The 19,351-nt window shown below is 37.6% G+C and overlaps 4 protein-coding genes and 5 non-coding genes across 10 annotated transcripts; 5 read left to right on the forward strand and 4 right to left on the reverse strand.

Moving 5' to 3' along the window:
* Positions 1-2,542: 2,542 nt before the first annotated feature.
* TRNAV-AAC (transfer RNA valine (anticodon AAC)) lies at positions 2,543-2,616 on the reverse strand. The gene has a single exon. It is a non-coding gene; the product is annotated as a tRNA-Val (tRNA).
* An 84-nt stretch (positions 2,617-2,700) lies between these two features.
* On the forward strand, positions 2,701-4,854 carry LOC147295031 (RNA-binding (RRM/RBD/RNP motifs) family protein). Its single transcript, XM_086232775.1, has 4 exons — positions 2,701-3,326; positions 3,407-3,623; positions 4,000-4,563; positions 4,646-4,854. The coding sequence occupies exons 1-4, from the start codon at positions 2,753-2,755 to the stop codon at positions 4,731-4,733; spliced, it is 1,443 nt and encodes a 480-aa protein (XP_086088901.1). The 5' UTR covers positions 2,701-2,752; the 3' UTR covers positions 4,734-4,854.
* Positions 4,855-5,210: 356 nt separating this feature from the next.
* LOC147295032 (uncharacterized) lies at positions 5,211-8,967 on the forward strand. 2 transcript variants are annotated; one of them, XM_086232996.1, is made up of 10 exons: positions 5,212-5,625; positions 5,728-5,886; positions 6,197-6,280; positions 6,661-6,735; positions 7,143-7,235; positions 7,313-7,456; positions 7,882-7,989; positions 8,179-8,230; positions 8,332-8,397; positions 8,474-8,967. In XM_086232996.1, exons 1-9 carry the CDS (start codon positions 5,266-5,268, stop codon positions 8,361-8,363), a joined length of 1,107 nt encoding a protein of 368 aa, XP_086089122.1. In that variant the 5' UTR covers positions 5,212-5,265; the 3' UTR covers positions 8,364-8,397; positions 8,474-8,967. The 2 variants fall into 2 exon arrangements, with proteins under 2 accessions (XP_086089123.1, XP_086089122.1); XM_086232997.1 differs by lacking the exon at positions 7,313-7,456 and having other exon boundaries at positions 5,211-5,625.
* A 1,832-nt stretch (positions 8,968-10,799) lies between these two features.
* Positions 10,800-13,142, forward strand: LOC147295033 (Putative thiol-disulfide oxidoreductase DCC). The gene is made up of 3 exons (XM_086232998.1): positions 10,800-11,200; positions 11,324-11,491; positions 12,791-13,142. Exons 1-3 carry the CDS (start codon positions 10,906-10,908, stop codon positions 13,000-13,002), a joined length of 675 nt encoding a protein of 224 aa, XP_086089124.1. The 5' UTR covers positions 10,800-10,905; the 3' UTR covers positions 13,003-13,142.
* Positions 13,143-13,458: 316 nt separating this feature from the next.
* LOC147295034 (U5 spliceosomal RNA) lies at positions 13,459-13,578 on the reverse strand. Its single transcript, XR_015120978.1, has one exon. It is a non-coding gene; the product is annotated as a U5 spliceosomal RNA (small nuclear RNA).
* Positions 13,579-14,875: 1,297 nt separating this feature from the next.
* LOC147295035 (U5 spliceosomal RNA) lies at positions 14,876-14,992 on the reverse strand. Its single transcript, XR_015120981.1, has one exon. It is a non-coding gene; the product is annotated as a U5 spliceosomal RNA (small nuclear RNA).
* A 468-nt stretch (positions 14,993-15,460) lies between these two features.
* On the reverse strand, positions 15,461-19,308 carry LOC147295036 (protein PLASTID REDOX INSENSITIVE 2, chloroplastic-like). The gene is made up of 3 exons (XM_086233430.1): positions 18,887-19,308; positions 18,704-18,799; positions 15,461-15,876 (listed from the first exon to the last, which is right to left on the reverse strand). The coding sequence occupies exons 1-3, from the start codon at positions 19,148-19,150 to the stop codon at positions 15,682-15,684; spliced, it is 555 nt and encodes a 184-aa protein (XP_086089556.1). The 5' UTR covers positions 19,151-19,308; the 3' UTR covers positions 15,461-15,681.
* Positions 17,948-18,029, forward strand: TRNAS-GCU (transfer RNA serine (anticodon GCU)). The gene has a single exon. It is a non-coding gene; the product is annotated as a tRNA-Ser (tRNA).
* Positions 18,129-18,210, forward strand: TRNAS-ACU (transfer RNA serine (anticodon ACU)). The gene has a single exon. It is a non-coding gene; the product is annotated as a tRNA-Ser (tRNA).
* Positions 19,309-19,351: the final 43 nt, after the last annotated feature.

The following is a 19,351-nucleotide window of genomic DNA, read 5'->3' on the forward strand; positions in this document are numbered from 1 at the left end:
CATATTTAATAGTAGAAAACTATAATCAATAATTAAATTAATGTGATGTCTGTATGATATCGATCGGAGATTTGTTTACACATCGTCTTTCCTCTTTGCCCTTGGTGAAGTTCACAGCCTCACAGCCTCAGAGGTGCCACTGCTAGCTGTCTGTCCGACTGTGCCCCATGACATGATCATTAATTGTTTGTTTAAAATACAAAGTGGGAACATCATTTTCAGCTCTGTTTGTTTGTTTTGATATTTTTCCTTTTTATCTATTTCACCCTTGTATCATCTGCCACTCTCAGACAAGATTATTGGAGATGGCCTTATTTTTCTCCCTCTTATTTTCTTTTAGACCCTTTTGTTAGATTTAGTGACGGAGAGTTTTGAATGGACTCCCTTGGATCTTGATGGTGAAACTAATAAGATCAAAATGAATCTTGTTTGAATTCTGGTATCAGTTACAATCCAAGCTTTTAGAGTCTGAAATTAAGCCCCATAGGACCCATAACCCCCTTTTAATTGAACTTTAGTCAATGGGGCAAGATTGAGACAAATTAATCTGAGGACATCTTAATTAAGTCCAATGCCATTGAACCGTGGTTATGAATATTAGGTCGTGGGGGATTTTAGTCCATTGTTTATAAACTCAAGTGCAAGTTATCATGATTTTAAGGGACTGTATCAATCAGTAAATCATTCTATAATGACTCTCAACATTAACAACAGTTATTTGCTTGTTTCTATCCTATAAAGTTGAGAGCCCTAACGTTTGATTGGTTTTGATATTATGATTGCCCTACTGCGTAAACCATAGTCTATCTTCCTAGCTAGCTTGCCAAGTGGCTAGAAGACTCGAACTATGTAGATTTTTTAGTTAATTTTCTATCATGCACGACATGTTCCATGACCATGGGAATTTTGTTTATTTTTTATTTTTACAAAACCGGCTTACAAAGAAAGAGCTCATACTCTGACCTAATAGGTTCTATTTTTCTATCATGGGGTTTGGAGATTGTATACTAATTTTCTATTTCTGAATTTAAGAGGGACACATGACAAAATAATGGATTCAAAATTGGCATTTTGTCATGAAACTGCAAACCGGCTTGTTCCCAGTTAGAGCTCTTCTCATGTTTGATGGTACACAATTAAGTAATTATTATTATTATTAGTTGCTAACTTGCTTGGTGGATATTGGATAAGAGGAAGATCAATAGGAGACCCATACAAATTAAAAAAATTAAACAAATACATGAAAGAGAAACAGGAAAACATGAAGTCTTGGACTGAAGCCAAGCATGTGTGGCATAATTAATTAAGTACCAAAACCAGAAAACAAGAAGCCTACCTCCCATTTTGAGTATTTACTATTTAGTATTTGGAGTGTCAATCATATAACATTTTCATGTACATTTAGTTTTCAAATGTTAAACTCGAATGTCAATCAACTAATAAATATATTTTATAGACTGATGGATAGCTCTCACTTACCTAATCACTAATACCAACATGTTTAGAATTGGAACCATGCCCAGCCCAAAATTAAAGAAATGAAGTCTCTGTTTTTCATACAAGTCTTTTTAATAGACATTTAATCCTAGTGGTATGTTGTAAATATAAGAGTTATCTTTTATGATTTAGGGATTAATAATAAAAATAAAAGATAAAATAACAACTTATACATAATTAAGATTAAAAGTTAAGAAAAAAACAAAGAGAGAATTCTGATGCAAGTTGTACCAAGCGTGCTTGCTCTGAGCCTCTGATTGTTTATAAATCTATTCCCAAGTGACCAAGTCCATGCTGATGCTGGAGTCGGTGTTGTACAAAATAAATGCATTTGCGATGAGCCATTCATGTTTGATATCAATTCAATAGGAGAAGAAAACAAGATATGCACCTGCCATAAAATTGTACCTGTCAAACAGGAAAGAGACTGGGCCTCACGGGCTGGACTTGGATTGACAGGTGCTAATGTGCTATGCTAACATCTATAAAAAATATTATTGGTTCAAGTCACTTCGTATTTGCTACACTGATCATATGACATGCAGTAATATTTAATTATGATAAATTTATACACTAATTATGAATAAGTGAACTCATCAACGTACATTTAAACATTAAAAAATGGTTGTCTACTTGTATAACATAAATTTCTTAGTTTTACATTACATCTTTAGAAAAAGACAAGCAAGAAAATGGCTCCTGGTAGTTGACTCATAAACAGTAGGCCACTACATTGTCATCATTCATCAATGGCGAGTACAGGGACTGGGCCTTCCCTGACTGATTGTGGAAAATTTGTCCAAAATGACAAGTAGGTGGATCGTTTTGATATTTTTTTTTTTCCCAACGGAATTGATCTATAAAAATTTATATCTTATTTATCTCCAAATAAGGGTAAAAAATGTCTGTAAACAACAACATTCGAAAGAACCAAGCCCATTATAGAAATATCGGCCTGCGTGGTTCCTTAGCGCAGCCCAACTGAAGAGAAAAAATGCGGGCCTAAAGCCGGCCCAACAAAGAAAACGAAAAGTAAAGCGAAAAATGGCGTCGCCCGGACTCGAACCGGAGACCTTCAGTGTGTTAGACTGACGTGATAACCAACTACACCACGACACCTTGATGCCATCGCATCCTCAAATATTAAATTTTAATAAGTTAATTACTCTGAATTCTGAGTAGTATCGAAGCAGTAAAGTGACCCATTTGCTCAGTAGAGCACATAGACGCAGCAGGAAGAGGCTGAGCGACGAAGATGATAAGCACCGGCAGGTTTCAACCTTCCTGCAATTCCAAATCTCTTTTCACCACCACCTCTATCTCATTCTCGTGCAAAACCCACTTGGGCTTGGCTTTCTTTCCGAACCCATCTTCAACTTGTTCGCTCCCCACTACTATTTTCAGAAACAGCTCCACCCTCTCTCCCATTCAACAATCCCAGCACACCCATCTCTGTTTTCGCGGCGTCTATGGCCAGACAAGTAGAGAGTCAAGAGTATCTTCCCTGAAAAAGCAAAGAAAAGGCGGTGCTGAACTCTTGGAAATGGACGACTCTGATGATGAGTTGGAAGGTGATGATGATTTGGATGGTGGTGATGATGAGGCGGACGACGACGACATGTTGGTGCCGTTTGGACAGATGAAGAAGTGGCTGGAGAAGAAGCCGCGTGGGTTTGGCGAAGGCAAAGTGTACGACACTCCAATTGAAGATAAGCTGCTCGACGAAATGGAGAAGAGTAGACAAACCCAGACTGAGAATCTCAATCAGCTCCAAAACGACCCTGAAAAGCCTACTCCCAAGCAAGACCAACTGAACAACAACAACAAAGGTCTGTGTCTCACTCACTCCTCTCTAATATATCATATACAATGCTTTGCTTTGCTTTACTTCAATTTACTGCATTTGCAGGCTTTGCAGCCCATGAAGTGGGTCCAGGTGGCGTTCGAGTGCGTGTGCTCAACCTTCCGAAGAAGAAGAACATTCATAGAGATTTAAGCTCAGCTTTCAAACTAGTCCCTGGTATGATTAGTATAAACCCGGTGGTTTCTGGAAACAAGAAAACCAAGGACCCCATCTGCAAGGGTTTTGCTTTTGTTCATTTCAAGTCTGAGGAGGATGCAAATAGGTATGCTTGTGTTTAATTTATGAAATGGGATTCAAATTTAAGCTTGTTGTGCTTGCCTTCTTCACTTGTATCCTGACAAGAATTGAGGGACACCCACCTACTCATTCAGTGTGTTCATACTTAAAACTCTTGCTGGTAACAATGAAAAAAATATGATCAAAGGTAGGGACTAGTGACTGAAAATAATACTGCAAAACTTTTTGGGCTGTGAATGTGGATAGGTCTGGTATAGTATGCATGTTGTGAGTTTAGACCACCATCAGTATGCAAATTAAGATTTATTTTTTTATCTTATCTAATGCATAGTGATCTAAATTTTCTTACTTTGCAGCTGGTATTCTATTATATGAAATGATTGGTATTGCTGTCATGGCAGGTTTGTAGAAATGTTTTCTTCGCAGAGTGTTACATTTGGTAAAATGCAGAAGCAGATAAAATGCGAGATAGTAAATCCGCAACCACCCAATTCTGCTGAGGAACAATCGACAGATAACTATACTGCTCCGCAACTAACCGTTTCTGGACTGAAACCTCTCGAAACTAGAACTATTTCTGGACTGGGAGGAGATCAGAATGTAGATTCTGACTTGGATGATTCTTCCCTGGACACATGGGAGGAGACCGTCTCTGATGAATACGATGACCCTGATGATGAGCTCATTGAACCAGAACTTGAAGATTTCATGGAGAATCGGGAATCTATCAGTGTGTCAAGCCTAAATGTTGGAGATAGAGATATAATGGAGTTAAGGACAGAATCCAAGTCTTTGCAAGATTCATCTCCCTCAAAGCAGCTACCTGCTAAGAGTAAAGAAGAGATGGTTCCTCACCAGAAGTTAGTTGTGAAAGGCAAGGTAAAAAAGTCTCCTAAGAAGAAGCTAATTGTGAAAGAAAAAGGAGTAAAGGCTCCAAAATCAATCATTGGAGGATCTTCCAAGAGGTAATCAGCTGCATTTTGCTGAATTTCATTTGTTTTTTCTTTCAATGACATAATTACATTAAGTTTGTTGGTCATGTTGTAGGTTAAAGGTGAAGGAGAAAGCTGTGCTTAATGATGTGTTCTCAAAATATGGGATAAAACCTGCTTTGGTTGCAAAGGAAGAGATTTAACCAGGCCATTGTAAATCTTTTTGATTGTGAGAAAAAACCATTAACATGGATGTGGAGTGGAACTGTGTAATGCAAAGTGCAAATGCATAAATGAGAAATGCTCTTCTTCTACTCTTTTCCATCCATATTATAGTTGATTATCTTCTCTAGCAACCTTAATGGATATACATTGTGGTCCTGATTTTACACCTTGATAATATAACATGTCAAATTTCCACGTTAAATGTATCAATTTGTAATGGTTCTGCCTTATTTCCCTCATTTTTTTCTAGGCTGAGGCAAAATCTATACGCGACATGTCGTTCTTTTAAACTTTGAGAAAATAAATGATGTCGCATTGTCGTGTGGCGTTTACTACTATAGAGCACTGGGCCCTGGTCCAATTATTTGTGACTTGTGTCCATAGTGGGCGGGCCCAAATTCTCTTGAAGCGGTTTAACCCGCTCACGACCCCCCCACAAACCCAAATCCTTTTCTTTCTCTCTGCCTCTGTTTCAGAGAAGTGGACAAAGCCATCCTCTGGCGCTGTGTGATGAACTGCTTGTCACACGTTTCGTCATACACAGCAGCAGCCATTTTCAAACCGACGGGTCGTTTCGTCGCGACGAGTTCTCTGTACGGACCCTCTTCGTGGAAAACAAAATTGAACCATTATGTTGGGATTAATTCAATCAACTTAGAATCAAAGCTTACCAGGTTCCGTGTTCAGCTCTACTCGTCTCGAAGTAAAGGCAGCAGCAGCAGCAAGACGACGTCGTCTCGTTCGCGGAGGAAGTCAGACCCTGAACCGGTTATGGAAGTGGAAAAAGACGCCTTCTATGTAGTGCGCAAGGGGGATATTGTTGGTGTTTACAAGAGTTTCAGTGATTGTCAAGCTCAGCTTAGTCCTTCGGTAATTTTACATCTTTTTTTTCTGGGTTGCTAAATGTGGTAGAACCGTAGAACGTAATTTTACTTTGTTATTGTTTTTGTTTGTTTGGTTGAATTATGATAGATATGCGATCCTCCGGTTAGTGTGTACAAAGGGTACTCTTTGCCTGAGGACACTGAAGAATATCTTGTTTCATGTGGACTTAAGAATGCCGTTTACACTATCAGAGCTGAAGATTTGAAAGATGATCTTTTTGGCAAGCTTGTGCATTGCCCTTTTCGAGTAAGACTTTACTTGTTACCTTTTGCAATTTGTTTTTTGTTATTTCAATTTCAGAAGAGACGTTTATGTGTGCCCATTTGGAAATGAATTTATAGCTTGTATTTGTAGCTTATTCTTGTCAGTTGCTTTTCATATGCTGGAGTAAGATAACATTATAATGAGGGCAAGAGGGACTTTAATTATCAAGAACTATCAAGTAGTTTTGGATGTTTAATTAACCAGAGTTGCTTCTCCATGGATCTCATACTATTTATATAAGATTGGGTCTGTAGTGGTTTGAGAATATGATTTATTTTTCTTCTCATTTTAGGATCCTACATCTACAACAGGTGAAACATCTGGAAAGGATACATCCAAAAAGAGATCCCATGAAGTGCCTGGATTAGAAGATGTGGTAAGTTCAGAATCATAACAATCTCTGTTGAAGAAAATGAAGAACAATGGGAATGTTTGAAATGTTACTATGACCTTATTTCCAACATCTACCAGAAAATTTTGTTGTATTCTTTATCATTTTTATTTCGTTATACAATAAAGATACAATTTCCATTTTCTACTGTACATTTGTCTTGCATGCATTTGGATATTTTGTATTTTCTGTTTATCCCTTTTCAAATGTTAAGCTTATTGTCTATCATTAATTGTGTTCGGGGTGTGCATATGACTACAACTTAGTACTGTTGTAGGTTGATTATATTCTGTGCCTTGGAGGATATTTGTCAGATGGATTTTGATTTGGCTGCTTTAGTTTCTACATGTTTCAATGCTTTGCAGGAAGTAATTGGTTCAACTTCCACATCAGATGATCCATTGAGAAAGCATGTCAAGAAAGATCACCCCACTGACTGTGTAAGTTTGAAGTTGTGGTGATGTCAGTGATGTCTAATGGTCGGGAAAACAAGTTTGTTCATATAGACCTGTATGCCCATTATTTTGCATCTATCCTGCCCCTTTGTACTTTTGTAGGTCCATTGTATCACATAATGAAGTAGAGGCAGCAAAAGATGGCAGAAAATGAGGGCTACGTTCTTCTTAATTAATAAAACATTATATAGGCCCCCTTGACTGTAGGACTTCTGCCACAGTATTTGTCCCAGATTTTGTTTTATATTCAAGGATAGGGGATTTTTTAATCACTTCTCTGTGATCTGGAATTCTATACGTTATTATTGTAATGCTTTGGAGATGTGCTGTTATAACAAACAAAAAAGAAGGAAAAAGAAAAAATCATTTCTTTGGTCATGTTATATTTGTAGGGCTTCTGTATTCTCAAGTTTGATGGTGCATCAAAAGGAAATCCTGGACTAGCTGGTGCTGGAGCTGTGCTGCGAGCAGAAGATGGAAGTTTGGTATGCATTTTACCTTTGGAGTTTGTGTATCTTTAAAAAAACAAAAAATCATTTGTCTCTCTAACCATCATTTATAGATCTGTAAAGTTCATGAAGGTCTGGGTGTCAGAACCAATAATGTTGCCGAGTACCGAGCTCTGATTTTAGGGTTAAAATATGCTCTTAAGAAAGGTTTTACTAGGATTCGTGTCGAAGGTGACTCTAAACTCGTCTGTATGCAGGTTTGTCAATATTCTGGTTATCTTTTGATAATAAAGTGGTTTGTGTTATCTCTGGTTCTGTCTTGAATTATTATCTTTTTGTAGTAACTTTTTTGGTTTAAAATGGTTTTCGTCAAACCCCAGGACTTCTACTGCACTTTCAGTCTTTAGTTTGCGTATACTGGTTGATGTTCTGAGATGCCATCTTTAAGTTTTCCTTGATTGAAATGCAAAAGGAAAATTTTATCTGATATTATCCTGTTTGAGTCTTTTAGCTTAAAACAAATCTGTGTTCAGTTTTGTAATTCCTTGATTTCAAATCTCAAATAGCCTTTCCATACAACTGGTGTTTATGTTGTTTAATGCTTCAGCAGTTTTGTATCTGCCATTTCCTTGTGTTTTTTCTTTGTTTTGTAATTGTGTAACTGTGGACGTTACTGGTGCAGGTTCAGGGTTTATGGAAAGTCAAAAACCAGAACATGTCTGATTTGTGTGAAGAGGTGAAGAAACTGAAGGATAAATTTCTCTCCTTTGAGATCAGTCATGTCCTGAGGGTGGGTAAAGTTGATTCCATTTATCTTTTCTGCTCTATTATACTATTTGTGGGTTTGTACAACAATTCTTGTTAAATGGATGTCTTCTATTGTCTGTCTACATATCTTAGAATTTAGGACCTTCTCTAAGCTTACCACCTCGCTGGGGCCGACTATAACATTTTGACTTTTTCTTGTACACCTTAAAAGGAACTAAATTCTGAGGCAGATGCTGAAGCAAACTTGGCAATCCATCTTGCGGGTGAGGCTTTCAAATCTGAGTTTGCATTTATGCAGTTACTGGATTTTGTATATGCTCAATTAAGCAAATTAATTAGTCTTTGGAACCTGTTGCCTATGCAGATGGTCAAGTCCAGGAGGAGTCTGGGAAGTAGTTTAAACTGTATTATGCCACTGGTTATGTTTCGGGTACGTACCAGACAGAATTAATACGATAATCACAAATTTTTGTTGCTCTTTGGCCTAAAGTTGAATGCTGATGCAGGTGACCTGATTTTTTGTGGTTTTGACCCTGATGAGTACCGGATCTTTGGGCTTCCAGCTGAGTGTTATGACTTACGAATGGCAGTGTGGTTTGGTGGGTTGCTATTTCAGCTGCAAAGTAGCCATGAATCAGCTGCGAAACTGACAGCAGTACAGCACGTATCTGTTTAAAGTGGTGAAGCGGCACTCGGGTTCAACAACTCGTGATACAATGGAGATTCAATTTGACAAACTCTCATTCTGCACGCATGGGATTTGCAAGCCTTCGCCTACAGAAAAAGGAAACACATAGGATTTGCTTAGTGCTAACAAAGCAAAAGATGTGAGCAGAAAATGAAAATTTGTTACTACCATTTATAAATAATTCTTTCACTTTGCCATTAGATTTTTTTGGCAATCGTGTGACCCTCTGTAGCATAGATTTGTGAATCAAGTTTTAGTAATAAAAAATAAAAAAGGTGAGGCTCACCGTTGAGTGGTGGGTTGTGAGTTTTATTAGGACTTTGTCCGGTGTATGGAAAAATTGCTCCTTCAAATGAATATTTTATGTAGCAATTATTAGAAATAAGTTGAAAAAAATAATAATCAAATTAAAATGAAAAATAATAAATGCACTCTAAAATTAACCTCTCACACTCATTTGAGAAATTATTCTTTGTAACCGATACATTGTTTAGTGGTGTAATTAATCAAACGATTAAAATATGGGTTAAATGTGTCATAATATGGGTGAATGTCTAATAATATTTTGGCTTATTTGCACATTTACCCCTTGACTTATAGGTTTTTTTTCACTTTGCTCCCTCACATTTATTTGTCTCATATAACGTCCTGAATTTTTATGCCGTTTTCCATATTGCCTGATTCCGTAAACTTCGTCAACACCACCATTAGAAATACTGACGTGGAAGAGTAATTTGGTCATTTCAGCCGTAAAATATATTTAAATTAATAAAATAATAAAACTTTAAATTAAAATAATATTTTAAAAATAAAATATTTACAATTCAATTAAATTAACAAAAAAAAAAAAAAAAAAACCAAACCCCACCCTCCCCACCCACTGCGCAGGCCGGCCACCCTTCCCTCTCCACCCACTGCATATTCCGGCCACCCCTCCCTCTCCACCCACTGCACATGCCCTCATCCCCTCTTTTTCCCTCTCTCATTCTCATTCTCATTCCCCCTCTCTCTCTATCTCTCCCCCTGCACATGCCAGCCACACCCACCCAGCCCCAACTCCACGCAGCCAAGCCCCAGCCCCGCCCCACCCAACCTAGCTCCACCCAGCCTCACCCTCCCATTCCCCCAATCTGCCCCGCCCTCGATCTCTCTCTCCCCGACACATGTCAGCCGCACCCACCCAGCCCCAACTCCATGCAGCCAAGCCTGAGCCCCGCCCCACCCAGCCTAGCTCCGCCCAGCCTCACCCTCCCTCAATCTGCCTCGCCCTCGATCTCTCTCTCCCCAGCATATGCCAACCACACCCACCCAGACCCAACTCCACGCAGCCAAGCCCCAACCCCGCCCCACGCAGCCTCACCCTCCCCCAATCTGCCCCGCCCTCGATCTGCCCCACACAACCTAGCCCCGCCCTCACTCTGCCCCGATCCGCCCCACGCAGCCCAGCCCCTCCCCGCTCAGCCCCAGCTCGACCCAGCCCCTCCCACACCCCCTCCTCCACCTCCCCCCCCCCCCCCAGCCCCAACTCAAACCCACAATCCAGAGACATTTTTATTTTTTAATTAAAAGTTTTTATTTAATTAAAATTTCAGGTTTATATTTTTAAATAAAAAAAGTGAGAGGGTTGCCAACATGGCATATTGGGTCCCACAAATTACCACATGGCACACACATGGCAAAGATTGGTCCTCTGTGGCTGAAAAGACGAAATTACCCCGCCACATAGATGCCACGTCAGCATTTTTAATGGTGGTGTTGACGGAGTTGACGGAATCGGGTAATATGGGAAACGGCATAAAAGTTCAGGGGGTTATATGAGACAAATAAATGTGAGGGGGCAAAGTGAGAAAAAACCTATAAGTCAGGGGGTAAATGTGCAAATAAGCCTAATATTTTTATACATTAGATTAGTTACACTATATAACAGTATATCAATTACACTACATGACGATGGATCGGTTATATCATATTGCGGTGCATCAGTTACACCGAGGAAGAATTTTGATGCACTCATAACAGATAACAGTTCCCGATTAAAATATGAGTAAAGACTTGGACACCAAGGAAGGCATGGTTAAAGAAAGATCCCATTTTCTTTCCTTCTTCGTTTGAATATAAACCTTGAAATAGAACGGTCTGTAGTCGACGCTAAAAGCCTAAAACCCTCAAAAACCAGCCAAAGGTTCTCTGGTCTCTCTCTGTCTTACAAAATGACCTGAACAAAAAACTGTAGCAACAAACAAGCCAAAGATGACGGTGACAAGATTAATGAAATTGCTACCAAAACTAACCACCACAAGAGCTTCACTTTCTTCTTCAACTCCTTCTTCATTCAAATGTTTATTTTCTTCAAAATCATCATCACCGTCTTCGTCCAAAGTCGTTTCAAGCCCTGCTGCTGACGTTGCCGATGTTGGCGAAGAAGAAGATGATGAGCCCGTCTACTCTAACCCTACTGCTCCTTCGGTGTTAAAGTCCGCGATACCCACTCTCCTTCAGCCACGTGTCGTAATCTACGATGGGGTCTGCCATCTCTGCCATGGAGGTTTTAGAAATCCCATTTTCCCTTCTCTATTTTTTTTGTGTGTGTTAAGCTATGAATGTCTAGGTTTTCATTTTGATCCAATTGCCCATTTGGGTTTTGTCCTAAAATGGTTTTCTTAAACAGGGGTGAAGTGGGTGATTAAAGCTGACAAGTACAAGAAGATCAAATTCTGTTGCCTTCAGTCTGAGACTGCTGAGCCTTATTTGAGATTGTGTGGTCTTGATCGAGAAGATGTTCTTCGTCGCTTTTTGTTTGTCGAAGGACCGGGGCTATACCACCAAGGCTCCACTGGTTAGAACCTCTCAGCATTCTTCAACTATGAACTTATTATGCTTTAGATATTTACTGGTACTTTGCATTGATGTTGATTCTGGGTTTCTATGTGTTCTCTTTTTGGTAAAATAAGTGATAAAACTCAAAATGGTTAGTAAATAAGGATGCCGGTCTTGGTAAGCAACGTTGCTTTGAGCCTTTAACTCTGCATTTGTTCATTGGGAATTGAAAATATTTTTGTTGGTCATGGAGGGATACTCTGAAACTCTTCTCTTTTAGATTTAAGATGGTATCTTCTAGATGGAGGCAAAGAAGGCTTGATTTTCTTAGTTTGGGTGGTAAGGAATAATACCAAGTGATTATGAAGAAGCATCGTAAAGACCACCACTTGACATTCCACATTTCTGTGAGTGTTGTTTCTGGATTCTCCATGTCTAGTGAATGTCAAAGCAATACGAATTTGTTGATAATTGGCTAAATGTAAAATCTGTATACCCTTATGGCAATTACATGGGCTGATTAAGTGCCAATTTATAAATTTTGAATTTAGATTGATTTGAATTGACTGCTGTATTAATCTGGCTCTTTGCTAGGCTATTACTGCATAGGCTTTAGATGTAGTGGACTTTTGTTGTACAGCTCTTAAAAGGTCTCATTTGAAAAACTAATTGTTAATTCAAATAGAGAATGTCTGTTCCCAGATATTAGGGCTCAGGTAGACATCCTTCTTTGCTATTCTGTTTTAAACGCAAACCTTATGTTAAAACAGACTGTCTTGTATCTTTCTATACTTTTTTTTTTGTATGGCTAAATTGCAGCCTTACCTTAGCCATTTGAAATCTAAAGAACTTTATTTAAGTTTCTCTTGTCGGTATAGACTTTGGCCATAATAATTGAGAATACAAAGGAATATTTTGAAACCCACATCAATACCATTTCTGAAGGTTAATAGCATGATGTTTCCCCAGTATGTATGTCTTTAAGATTCTAGGAGTTATTCTTGTTTTTTATTCTGATAGAAAAGTAAGCGAGGAACTTAGCTTGAAATTTTTAAACTTGATTCTTTGTGCAGAACTCTAGTTTTGAACTTTGTTGATTGAGAAGAATTTTCTGCTGTCAGCTTTCAATTGACCAAGCTTTAACCATCTTTTTGTATGGCAAACCAATGGAAAGTTGTGCAGACTTTTATGTATATGAATGCATGAATTTGAAATTTGTGTCAATTGTCAGTGCTTTTCCTTTTAGCCTTCGTCTTATATTTTGCTCTTTTAAGCATTTGAAAATGCAGTCTAATTTTGAGCTTATATGATTCTGCAGCTGCATTGAAAGTACTGTCATACTTGCCTCTCCCTTACTCTGCTTTAAGCACGCTCATGGTAATCCCAACTCCACTGAGAGAGATTGTCTATGATTATGTTGCCAAGCGGCGCTATGACTACTTTGGCAAGGCTGAAGATTGCTTAGTTTTGCAAGAGAAAGAGTTGCTCGAGCGTTTCATTGACAGGGAAGAACTGGTGGATCGAAGTTGATCAGATTTGTAATTAGCTCCCCTAAGCTACACATTACCCACTTTTTATTTGAAAGTTGATGTAAAGAATTGTGTTTCTATCTTCCACATCGATCATTTTGCTTATCACACCCTTATCTATAAACTTGTGAAAAAAAGTGTCCGATTGTGGCCATCAAGCAAATTTGGTGACCTTAGCATTACTTATATGAATATAGTACTATAATAAGAAGTATGCGTTCATATGAGTGTAAATTAAACTACTATTCTGTCACTTAGTACGAAAAGGCAAAACAGCCAAAGTTTCATGCCAGCGAATCAAACTACTTTTTCTGTGAATATATATTATATATACATATAGAATCTCCTCTTTAAATTGAAGACTGTCCATAGACAAACATTCCTCCAGGTGAAGCAATGCTTTAAAAAGAAATAACTGTAATGTAAAATAAAATAAAACCTTTTCACTGATATTGTAGGGCTCAACAAAGGATGGAGAGCCCTTCAAAAATAGGCGTATGCCGCAATATGCGGCGAGCACACGGTATTCTTTAGTAAAAGGCGAAAGAATAGTTCGCTCTGCGCTCACCGCACGGCTCCGTCGTTTGCAAGTGAAGCTCAGTGTGCCTTATATAGTAGCTCTTCGATGCTTGGCTTGTCTTTCTCAGACGATGTGGGACCTTGTCAGAATCATTCTTATCTATGTTCTCATGGCCTGGATACAAGCAGTAGGTCCTGATCAACAAACGCATCACTTGCTGCAGTGATAATCATGGCGGCCATAGAAATTAACATCGAAAGGCTGTGTCAGTCAACCTCAACCACAGCTTTTAATTCGTATCTTCAATTTCCCATGCTTAATCTGACTTCAGAAAACACACATTTTCTTAAGCAGTGGGAAACTGGGAACCACTTTCTGCATAGATAATCAAAGAGACTCTATGAATGATAATAAAAAATTGGGTAATTCAGATTGTGCTGAAACTTACTGGATGTCCGTACATATCTGATGATAGTTGTGATAAGAATAGCAACTAATTAAGTTAGTCTGGTCAATGTTGTTGACTGGTGACTCAGCAGCTGTGCTAGCTGTGTGGCTGTTATGATGCTGTTATGATGTTGTTAGAGATGATGGTTAGTTGTATTAGTTAGAACAGCTAAGCTTAGCTTTATATAAGCTTAATGTACAGCAGATTGCTGATTCATTCGATTAATCATTACAAGTACACATTTTACTTTTCTCTCTCTTTTCTCTCTTCTCTTTCCTTCTTTTTTTCTCTGTAACCAAATACTATGCTTAACCATGGAAGATTATCATGGTATCAGAGCTTGGTTATCCGCGTGTAAGGCCCAACGGCCACACGTGCTCCCACGTCACCCAATACAATTTGTTCACGTGTAAGGCTCAAAATATCGCCACACGTGCGGGGGCGTGTTGAGAGTAATGTGGAGCAATGTCCCACATCGAAAAACTAAGGCTTAGCATATGTGCTTATAAGTCTTGGACCTCTCCACCCATTGCCAATTGGTTTTGGATTGGATGCTCTAATTCTATCAAGTTGGTCACTACTCATAAATCCATCTATAAGATGTGCTATTTAGTACCATAATGCTAGCGTTTAATTGCTCTTGTACATATTGATTAATTATTTTTCAGTACTATGAAATCTTGAACAATTTCAAGAGGCGTATAACGGACTGCAACGGTCTGAAATACTACACAGAACAGCCAATGGCTCCAATCCAACTTCAGAGAAGTAATTCACTTCAAAGGCAAGTTGAAATTGGTAAACAACAGTGGTGCAAAGCACCCAATGACAAAGCCCAAATTGCTTGGCAACTTAAACCACAAACGGTCACACTTGACAAACAACGGTTTATATTGTTATTATAGGGCACATCAACAATGGAGTGTCCTTCAAAAATAGGCGCATGCCAATATGAGCGGCGCGCACACAGTATTCTTTGGTAAAAGGCGAAAGAATATTTTGCTTTGTGCTCACCGCAAGGCTGCGTGCTTTCTTCAGGGATCTTAATGTAGTAGCTCTTGGGCGGTTGGCGTGTCTCTCCTAGTCGATGTGGGACTGCGTTGCAGTTATTCTTAAACCATTAGTATTTCTCGTGTTCTATCATCTGTGGGCATGAATCATCAAATAATAAAGGCAGACAAAACAATTAGCGGAGGGGGAGGGAATTCATGTCTTAAGGTTAAAGCATGTTGTATTCTTTGAGGAGTTTCCATTAGTGCTATTTAGGTGCCAGACAGAAAAATTAGTGGAGAAAGATGATTGGATCATAAAGACAAGCAGAAGATGATGTTGCAACACTGATTATTGTGACTAGTGGACAAAGATAGACCTCAAAGACAAGAAGCAGAAGATGATGGGATCATAAACACCAGTAGAAGATGATGTTGCAACACTGATTATTGTGACTAGTGGACAAAGATAGACCTCAAAAACAAGAAGCAGAAGATGATGGGATCATAAAGACCAGCAGAAGCCTCACAATAGATATTCTCATAGTGATCTCAGAAATACAATTTCCCAACATAACATTGCAACAAAACTGATATCTGTTTCCCTAGTCATCAGTTTTACAAGCTTAACAGATATCAAAACTGCTTGATCAACTCTATAACCTATGCTGAATCTAGCAAACTAAAAACAAACAGTATTGCATATAACATGGGGGTGTTCTATTAATCTTCATCACCACCAGTCCATTCATTCCAGTCCTTGTCAACATGGTTTTGTGCCCACTTGATTGCAGAACGCGCAGCTTGCGAACCTCCAGGCAATCCCTGCTCGTTTATAGTATCAGCCATATCAATGAAAGGAACTACCAAGAGTGTCCCAGGACCACCATACTCTGTGTGCAAGAAAGTACTAAATATCTGTTGAAAGAATCATCATAAGGAAAAACAGTTTAGTGGATAGATACTTGTATACAAATCAACAAACTATCTAAATCCATACACGAAAGAACTGGATTCAAAAGTAGAAGCTCATTAATTAGAAAATCTCAGTACAAAAACATTTCTATGAGCAATTTCAAAAACGGAAAATCGGGAATCATTGATGAAATATTAAGATCAATTTGTACCTGCAAAATTGTGCTTGATATAACACATTTTGATCATTAATATATCAGGCAACTATGGGGTGCTCCTATGACAACTTGTCATGATAAAAGAAATCAGGCCAACTAGTACTTGTATGGGCATTGAGCACCAAGCACCATGAAAGTTCAAAACAAGCATATCACAGGTTCAGTATCAAAGTACGTGATTTCCCTATCCACTTGTCACCATAAGGAAGAATCAAGAACCCCTCAGAAACCCAATCGATAATATAATGCCAAAGTTATTTCAAGCAAGGGTTTTTGTTCTCCAAGCCACTTTGCCGCTTGCCCAAAGTACATAGTTTTTTTTTTTGAGGAGTTAGAGCTGCCCTTCTGAAAAACTTTGGTAAACCGACCAATTACCGAAAATTATTACTGAATCAGTTATTACCGAAATATACACCCGAAAAAATTACCAAATTTAGTTATATGTATGCTTATATAATACTATTATGTTAATAGTACCATAAATACTAAAGTAACTAAACTACTAATATTATAAATAACTATAACAAAAAATATAAATGTATAATGTTCTCATATTAATATTAGGCTAAATTACAATTTAATATCTCAAGTTCAAAAAGTTGCAATTTCATGCCTCAACTTTCATTTTGTTTCAAGTTAATACCTCCGTTAGTCTTGCCGTAAAAAAGCCGTTATCCGATGACGTGACACACTACTAAAAGGCTTTATTTCAATTTAATACCTCAACTTTATCATATTTTTCAAGTTCATACCCCAAGTTCAAAAACTTGCAAATAAATAAATGTTTTCCAGTTTTTATCTCAACTTCAGCCCAGTTTTTTATCCATCAAATCTCTACCAAAATTATCAATATTATACTCATTTTGAAGCTATGAATCTCCTCTTTAAAACCATATAAAAATCATGCAAAAAAAAGTTATGAAACCCAAGATAATTGGTCACAAAGTAGGCTACCCGAAAGTGCCAAAATTTTCAAACAAATTGACAATTTCGGGTAGCCTAATTTGTGACTACTTCTTTCGCGTTTCATAGCTTCTTTTTGAATTATTTCTATATGGTTATAAAGAGGAGATTCATAGCTTCAAAATAAGTATAATATTGTTGATTTTGGTGAAGATTTGATGGGTCAAAAGTTGGGGTAAAGTTTAGATAAAAACGGGAAAATATTTATTTATTTGCAAGTTTTTTAACTTGAGGTCTGAACTTAAAAAACATGGTAAAATTGAGGTACTAAATTGAAATGAAGCCTTTAGTGGTGTGCCACCTCATCAGATAACGACCTTTTTGACAACAAGACTAACAAAGATATTAACTTGAAACAAAATGAAAGTTGAGGCATGAAATTGCAACTTTTTGAACTTGAGGTACTAACTTGAAATCCAAAATAAAGTTGAAGTATTAAATTGTAATTTACCCTTAATATTATTAGACAGATTAGATGGAAATTGGATTGGGTACTTATTAGACACAAAATAAAAATTTAGGTATTCAATTGGATCAAAATAAAAGTTAAGGTATCAAGTTAGGACATGAGTTAAAGTTTAGGTACCAAATTTTAAAAAAACCCTACTAAAAATGACCAAACCAAAAAACACCGAAACCAAAAGATACCGAAATCAAAAAGTACCAAAAAATTTTGTTTTAATTTTGGTAAGCCCCAATACTGATCCGAAGGGCAGCCCTAACCAGAGTACATAGTTTAAGTGGCAATAACATAAACAGTCTAAACAAAAAAGGGATGTAAGTTTAAATAGAAAAGTAGTGTTTAGCCAAGTCTATTACAGACTTTACAGTTGAAAAGATTGAACTGACATCATGACTTATATGACAAACTGAAGCACCCAATGACATCAAACGTTACTTTGGCCGAGTGGTTTAAGGCGTGCGCCCGCTAAGTGCATGGGATTTCCTGCGGGAGTTCGAATCTCCCAAGCAACATTTTTTTTTCTTTTTTTTTAACCAAAAATAAAATGCCTGGCCATTTACCGTATACCTTATAACTATAAACCCTAATTGGCGCACCCAATGACATCAAACGTTACTTTGGCCGAGTGGTTTAAGGCGTGCGCCCACTAAGTGCATGGGATTTCCCGCGGGAGTTCGAATCTCCCAGGCAACGTTTTCTTTTTCTTTTTCTTTTTCTTTTTTAACCAAAAATAAAATGCCTAGCCATATACCATATACCTTATAACTATAATAGTTTTAGTATATATATACCCTAATTGGCTAAAACCCTCTAGTAGTATAGTTTATATTTTATAGTATATACAAACTATGAATTATAGACTAAACCTAAATAAAAATAAAAATATAAACTATATATAGTTAATAAAGTTATAAATCATATAAACTATATACTATATAAACTATAAATTATAAACTATAACAAACATATACTATATAAAAAATAAAAATAAAAATAAAAACTATATAAAGTTATAAACTATATAGTATTAGCCAAGTCTAATAGTTTATAAGGGAATCATAGGGGAAGTACAGTTATCATAAGGGAATCATATAGTTTATTCTATATAGTACTAGCCAAAAAAAATACCAAAAAAAAAAAAAATGAAGCATTCCATAGAATCATAAGGGAAGTACAGTTACAGTACCTCAGTGCAGATCCCTACGACCTCTTCAACAGAGTCTTCATACATATCTTTCTTGGACAGCTTCTTCAGGAGATGGCTCCTAAATTTTTCTGTCACCTGAACCCAAAAACCAGTAATCGAATAAAAATTAATTCTTTTTGGGTAAAAAAAAAAAAAAAAACGGGTGAGTTATAAGAGACTTGCGGCATCAGCAAATTCAGGAATTGGGTCGGGAAATTTGTACTCAGCTGCTGCTCTGCATATCTGGGTTTTTAAGGACAAATATGGCGAAGGTGAAGAAAGGTATCTAATACTAGTTGGAGAACTACTTCTATATCTCCATGACAAGCTTAGTGAAACCCTAACACTTGAAAATGAAGAAGAAGAAGAAGCAGAGAAATGAGAGGATGGGTGAAATTTTGAAGGAGTTGCTGATGAAAGCAGAGTTGCAGTACTCCAGCTGCTCATCTCTTTGCTTTTCTTATCTAAAACCTCCTCCGTCCCCTAAATCCTAATGTTAATTTATATTCTGGATCTGGAATTATGACATTTGACATGGCTGATAGCCTGACTGTTTTAAAATTACAATTTCACCCCTGCCCCAGGGGAAGTGGAAGGCAGAGAGTTACCATTTTGAGTCTTTGACATTTTCATAGTTAAGCTGTACAG

Source organism: Dryas octopetala, chromosome 2, assembly GCF_963921425.1.
Source record: "Dryas octopetala chromosome 2, drDryOcto1.1, whole genome shotgun sequence".
NCBI lineage: Eukaryota > Viridiplantae > Streptophyta > Magnoliopsida > Rosales > Rosaceae > Dryas > Dryas octopetala.